The sequence below is a fragment of the Rhinoderma darwinii genome, chromosome 11 (assembly GCF_050947455.1).
Source record: "Rhinoderma darwinii isolate aRhiDar2 chromosome 11, aRhiDar2.hap1, whole genome shotgun sequence".
Lineage (NCBI taxonomy): Eukaryota > Metazoa > Chordata > Amphibia > Anura > Rhinodermatidae > Rhinoderma > Rhinoderma darwinii.
The window spans coordinates 97068343-97075387 of NC_134697.1; the positions used below are offsets into that span (position 1 = coordinate 97068343).

General features: G+C 46.1%; 1 protein-coding gene across 3 annotated transcripts; it reads right to left on the bottom strand.

Annotated features, from left to right (window-relative positions):
• Positions 1-2140: 2140 nt before the first annotated feature.
• Positions 2141-6356, bottom strand: LOC142663463 (uncharacterized). Of its 3 annotated transcripts, none has more exons than XM_075842136.1 (4): positions 6259-6356; positions 3649-3779; positions 3477-3559; positions 2141-3397 (listed from the first exon to the last, which is right to left on the bottom strand). In XM_075842136.1, the coding sequence occupies exons 3-4, from the start codon at positions 3508-3510 to the stop codon at positions 2778-2780; spliced, it is 654 nt and encodes a 217-aa protein (XP_075698251.1). In that variant the 5' UTR covers positions 3511-3559; positions 3649-3779; positions 6259-6356; the 3' UTR covers positions 2141-2777. The 3 variants fall into 3 exon arrangements, with proteins under 3 accessions (XP_075698251.1, XP_075698249.1, XP_075698250.1); XM_075842134.1 differs by having other exon boundaries at positions 3477-3564; XM_075842135.1 differs by having other exon boundaries at positions 3477-3564; positions 6223-6348.
• Between the last annotated feature and the right edge of the window lie 689 nt (positions 6357-7045).

The following is a 7045-nucleotide window of genomic DNA, read 5'->3' on the forward strand; positions in this document are numbered from 1 at the left end:
GACGTATATAAGGCCCGAGATGGACGTTTTATACGCGCGCCTTTTAATAAATTTGCCACATTTGTGACTGACCGTGCAGTAGCCGTTGAAATTTTCGTCTGCTAGTACTTTTGCGCTATAATTTACGCCATTCTCTGGTGTAAATTATAATAACGGTCAGCTGGAGGCCACGCCCACTCCTAGTTAACTGCTTTGGAAAAGCGCAGAGAAGAGTAAACCGTAGCAATATTTACCGGAAACGTGACGCCCGCCAAAATCTGTTCCGTCTTAATGCCACAAAAGTGACAAAGCCGTTAGTAAATTCCCGTAACGTGTTTTATACAGCCGGAAAATTACAACAGTTCTAATTTTTCTACCGGAGGGGGCAAATTCAAGCACCTCGGGGCCTGGACCTCGGCTCGCCCATGGACAGAAGAAAAGTGATAACATCTATAGACGCCATTTTATACCCCCTTATGGTTGTTCTAGTACCTGAGAGAGACCCGTGCAGTAGTTAAAAACGGATACCGTGATGTCTTAAAGGGGGCACAGGGCGGTTTTTCATATACTAATGACAAGACAGGTCATCAGTATATGATCGGAGAGGTCCGACACCCGGACCCCGCACCGATCGTCTGCCTCCGGGCATGGAATGTTATGCTGTGGCCAGTGTCGAAAGCAGAAGGCTCCGTCCCCTGTATAGGAGCATGAGAATGTAATTCCGGCACGAACCACCGGGTTTCGGACCCTCACGGAGCATTCCTTAACGCATAATCACGTACATGGAGGTCATGGGAAGGCGACCCACTACCGCTTTTCACGTCCGAGCTACACCCACGCGGGACCCATTTTCACGGATCCCTCATAGACTTGAGTCTATCGAAGGATCCATGAAAACGGAAGGAAGGACATGTGAAACCACAGCCGTGTGAACCGCCCCATTGAAATACACGCGTCTATGTGACGGCCGCTGTTTTAACGGCCATCATACTACAGTCGTCTGAACCCGGCCTCACACGGACAGTAATGCGAATGTAAAAACTAGAGACATATATAGTATTGTCGCGTTTGTAACGAACCGAACAATTAAGTTAACACAATAATTTAACCACTGGGTGAACGTCGTACAAAAAAATATATGGTGAAAATTGCTTTTTGTTTTCTTTTTCCCCCGATTTCCCCAAAAATTAAAATTAATAAATAAGTCCCATGTACCCCAAAACAGCACCGATGACAACTATATCTCGTCCCTCAAAAAACAAGCCCACGTATGGCCAGACAGAAAAACCAAAAGTTACAGCTCTTGAAATACGGTGATGCAAACACAAGTAACGTTTGTGTAAGGCCTCATGCGCACGTCCGTCGTACGACCGCTACTGACACATCCGTGAGAACGGACCGCACACTGAGGGATTCCGCGTGCAGTCCGTTGTTTCACGGACCAAGTCAATGAAAAGGCAGATACTCTTCCACCAAAAACAGACAGGAGTAGGACCTGTCCTATTTTTGGCGAAACGGTTGCACGGTTCCGTTAAAACAACAGGAGTGTGCATGGCCCCATTGAAATTAATGTGTCAGGGTGCGATCAGTTAAAAAAAACGGATAACACCCTGAGGAAAATAACTGAAGTGGGGAATGAGGCCTAATGCTACATGAACCTGACCGATGTGCCACTTGGGCCATTTTTGACGGCACCCGATAGTCTTCATAGAACAATTCACTTTAGCGGGTGCATCGAGTCCATGAAAAATGGTTCGAGTCTCCGATCCGAGGAAAGATAGAACACGTCCTATCTTTCCTCAGATCACTGACGGGACTCGGACGGCGCACTCGGTGGCGTGCATGAGGCGTAGAGGTATTTTTATTGTGCAGACATAGTAAAACATGAATAACCTCTACATATGTGGTATCGCTGTAATCGTACCGACTCACAGAATGAAGTTAACACATCACTTACGCTGCATGGTGAACAGCGTAAATTTAAAATGTGAAAAACAATGCTGATTTGGTTGGGCTTATTTTTTTTCAATTCCGTCCCAAAAGGTTAATCAATATATTATCAGCACCCCAAAATGGTGCAATTAAAAAATACAACTCGTCCCGCAAAGAACAAGCCCTCATCCGGCTACGTAAAAAATAAAAAAAAGTTCTGACTCTTGGATTTTCTGATATCAAACTTTATTAGAACATCTTATCTCACGATCATGACGGCAGTGGAGCTTTGGTGGGTCTTCACTGACCAGATCCTTACGTTTTTAATAAAGATTCGAAATGCTGCAATTCCGATCAGATGGAAAATCAGTTCTAACTCTAATTTTTGGGATTTGATCCTAAACGACCTTAGGGGACTCGCGACAGTTCTGTTTCATCGTCACGTCTGGTTCAACTACAACCTAGAAGAACATAGAGGGGGATCTCCAAGATGGGGCCATAAATGTAAAAAAATTTAACAATCCGTCTGGAAAATATAGATTGGCTTGTACTAAGCCAAGGAAAATGTTACTAATATGTCCCTTACTTCATGGGATTTTGTATGAACTCATGATTGGTGAGTGATACTTTATGTTTAGAGTGTTTTCCACAATGGAGACTTGCATTCGGTTCTTCTCCTGGGTGAGTTCTTAAAAGAATGAAATGCCCCCTCACAGTAACGTGTCCCACACTCTGAACATCTGAAGGGCCTTCCCCCGTGTGGGTTCTCGAATGGCCCACCAGATGACTATCACACGAGAAGTGTTTACCACAGTCCAAGCATGTGGATACTCTCTCCTCAGTATGGCTTCGGTCATGTAAGTCCGTTAGGCTTTATCTGGCCAAAGTTGACCACATTCGGAACATCTAAATAACTTCTTTTCTCTATGGTACTTCTGACGGCTGATTAGTTGAGAAGTGCTGGAGAAAGTTTTCCCACATTCAGGACACTGGAGAGGGTTTTTCCCCATATGTAGTCTCTGGTGAGTGACCAGATGGGCTTTTCTCAGGAAATATTCTCCGCACTCAGGACATTGAGGCGTTTTCTTTCTAGAGTGAACTCTCTGATATTTCGTAAGGTTCGAAATGTCACCAAAAGTGGATTGTACGGGATGTTGGTAAATGACTTCTATCTCGTTCATTTTACTATTTGAATTATCCTCCGATTTTTTAGTACAAACTGGAAAAACAGTATTATCTGGAACCAAATATGAAATATGAGAGGGTGGATGTTGTTGTGTAGGATCGGTTGGTGTATAAATGTTAGAGACAGTGAGAGCTCCGTCTTCTTTTGAGTCTTTTTCCTCCTTAATACGAGGAGATGGATATTGTGATTGGTCTATTGGCGTATAAATGTTGGGGACCGTGAAGTTTCCTTCATGACTCGAGACTGGTTCCTCCTTAATCGGAGCAGATAGACCGTCCACGGCAATTTCATTAGATAAATCTGTTTGAAAGAAAACAAGACGATAAAATTCCCATTCTTTGTTTTACAAAGATTTTGTGGCAATTAATGTGCCTCGTACCTGGGGATGTGGGGGTCCGAGGATTCTCCGTCATGATGACCTTGGACAGCACTTTGTGCTCTTCTACGTAAATACTCCCACTCCTTCACTGAGAAATATAGAAACACAATAATATAGTCATCATCCAAACCACTCTCGTGGTGTTACTGTATAATGTCCCAGCACGCCTCACCTCTCGAGTCAGCAATGAGATTGTTGGTAAAGTTTAGGATCTTCCGCTTATTGTCCCTTTTATGGATCAGGTTGCGAAAGCAACATGGTGGACCTTGCTTTCTGGTAAGTCATCCACATGCCGCAGACGTCCTAAATATCAAGATGAATATCAGACTCATAAATATGACAGAGAGAGAGATTGACCACATGTCATGCAGACCATTCTCTAGGATCTTGTCTACTCACTACCTTCTATGTTCTCCTCTAAAGGCACCCGATGTCCACCCTACGTAACAAAAACAGATCACTGAGCCCTTCATAGAAGACACATCTAATGCCTCCGCACAGTTATAGATGGGTCATTCTACTAATGTCATTTCTAGTATTTGAGCAACATGATCAACATTAGTGGCGTAGCTATAGGGGTCGCAATTGTGATCGGGTTCTAAACCCAAAGGTGGCCCCCCGAACCACATTTGTCAGTATTTACCATCGTAATTGGGACCTATGTAGTTTACAATAGGTGCAACTACCTGAGCCCCTATTACTAACGTAACTCCTCCATATACTTCCCCTCTTCGCTACGGAGTTGGGTCTTCTTCGGATCCAAGTGCAGCGCACTTATGCTGAATGGCGCCTGTACCCAGTGCTGCCCCCCGGTGCTGAAAGCGGACACGGCACTGCGCCCCGGAGCTGAAAGCGGACACGGCGCTGCGCCCCGGAGCTGAAAGCGGACACGGCGCTGCGCCCCGGAGCCGAAAGCGGACACGGCGCTGCGCCCCAGAGCCGAAAGCGGACACGGCGCTGCGCCCCGGAGCCGAAAGCGGACACGGCGCTGCGCCCCGGAGCTGAAAGCGGACACGGCGCTGCGCCCCGGAGCTGAAAGCGGACACGGCGCTGCGCCCCGGAGCTGAAAGCGGACACGGCGCTGCGCCCCGGAGCTGAAGAGAACCTGACTTACCCGAGGAGGGTAAGTATATGGATACCGTCTGCTGAGGCCCTGTATCTAAGCCTATTATATTTTATACAGCGTGCTATATCTAAAGCTATCATGTGTGATACTGTCTGCTGAGCTGTGTATCTAATCCTGTCCAGTGGCAGAGCTATAGGGATCGCAGTCTCGTAAATATGTTGTCTCTGATATATATATATATATAAATGATTTTTAGGGGAGGGGGCCAAAACATATGTCTTGGGGCTTGTGTCTAGTTGCCAGTGCTGCAACGATGGGTCACTTAAGAGGGGGGGGGGGGGGTTCGGCCGTGAAGAGAAGCTGCGGGAGGGGGTCCAAACGAAACTTTTGCACCGGAGCCCGTTAACCTGTAGCTACGTCGCTTTATACAAGCGGAAGTGGGTGAACTAAGGACTATAGAGGAGATCCTGGGGACTGGTAGAGGGGACACCGACGACCAGGGGGCTGCACAGGCTCTCCATTTTTTGTGTGAAATGAGCAGGACATATTGAACAGTTTTACACTGGCAGAAATGTGCCCATAACGAGCGCCGATCTCCAATAATTACAGGTCATTAAGCGCTCCTTTAAAGGCCCTTTACAATGTAAACTGAACGAGGAACTTATTTTTTACACAAAAGTTTGCAATTTTTTGATTTTTACAGCTCCTCCGCTACTTTTGAACACAGTTGTACAGGGCTTAGCAGGAGGAGCGGCCCCACGTGACCAGACAAAGTTACCATCATTTATGCCAAAAAGTGGCACAGGAAAAGAGCGCGAGTCTACGTGAGTTCATTGCTGGTGTGCGCCTGGTAATAAACCTGTTGTATCCTACTCCAGCGTGTTTCAGATTAAGCAGCGTTCCCACGGGCCGGATACGCTGCGTATAAGTAAAAACCGCAGAGAATTCCGACGAAATACCGAACCAAACTGGTGCAGATTTTCGGGCGGAAATTCCGATGCGAAAAGCAGTTTTGACAGATAAAAAAAAAAAACGAAAAATAAAAAGCTAATATTTACATCCGGCCATTGTCCTGGCGTCCCCGTTTTCCGTGCAGCCCGGGCTCCTGGAATGACACCGCCGCAGTCACATGGGTTAAAACGTCATCCCAGGAGGCCACTCAGAACAGAGGAACATGTCGCTATGGCAACAGCTGGCGGCAAATACTATTTCTTTTTATTAATTATAAAAATAACGTTTTTTTTTTTCCAGATTTGCCATTTTTGCGGCAGAATCGCAGCGTTTCCGCAACAGGACACGTTCTATTTTTCGACTGATCCTTCAACAACCCCATTGAAAAACATGCGCCCGCGTGACGGCCGTTGTTTTAACCGCCATTACACGGACGTATTCCACGCTTTTGTGAATCAGGCCTAAGACTTTTGCGTTACTTAAAGCGGTTCATCTCGCGTTATCTCGAACCACGAGGAAAGGTAAGAAACATTTGAAGATGTTACCAGAGACCCCCCTCACAATGGACTTCACCCGCCCCCTCTCCAGGAACGGCCGGGGGATGCCCTCTGACCAATATGCTGCAGGAAATGACCCTCCCAGACAGGAGAGTCCCCATGATATCACCTCCCCCGGTCACTACGGTCTACTACTATTATAACTACGGTCACAACGTTATAATATACAGACGTGATACAACGTTCCGGGAGATGTTATAATCGTCACCTCGTCCTCTTCAGCCCTGTAGTCCTCTGCTCACTCCACACCGTGCAGCTGGGAAAATTCCACGTGATGTCAGAAGGTAGGAGGAGCCAGCCAGGGTCCTTCCTGTAGGACTACAAGAAAATGGACGCCGCCTCTGCCACAACAGACAGGGACTTCCTGCACACGTTCTCCTCCTGCGTCTAATGGAGGGAGAACTGGACAGTAAAGAGAAGTGGTAGAGTGCACGTGTGCAGTGCGGCTATACACACGACGGGCGGATGTACGACGGGCGCGGCTAGAGGGGGTCGAAAAATGTTCTTATTTTTAGTTTCCATTTTTCTCTCCCCGCGTTCCAAGAGCTGTAACTTTTTTATTTTTCCGTCAGTAGAGCGGTGTGAGGGCTTATTATTTGCGGGAGGAGTTGTAGTTTCCATTGACATTATTTAAAGTACCATATAACGTACTGGGAAGCTGAAAAAACATTCTTGGCGGGCTGAAATTGGAAAAAACTGTGATTCCTACATAGTTCTTTGGTTTTTGTATTTACGGCTTTCACCGTGCGGTAAAAACGACAGCTTGGCTTTATTCTGCGGTTCAATACGATTACGGTGATACCAAATTTATATACTTTTTTTTATATTTTATTCCTTTAAAAAAAACAAAAATCTTTTTGTTAAAAAAAAAAATAGTTTTGTGTCGCCACATTCTGAGCCAGAACTTTTTTACTTTTCCGTGGATTGAGCGGTGTGAGGGCGGATTTTTTGCGGGACGAACTGTAGGTTTTATCGGTACCATTTTTTGGTACATG

Excerpts from the sequence above, each read along its gene's own strand:
- LOC142663463 (XM_075842136.1), bottom strand. The coding sequence starts at position 3,510 with ATGACGGAGAATCCTCGGACCCCCACATCCCCAG. Across the intron at positions 3,398-3,476 it reads TCGGACCCCCACATCCCCAG|ATTTATCTAATGAAATTGCC; the intron begins GTACGAGGCACA and ends TCTTTCAAACAG.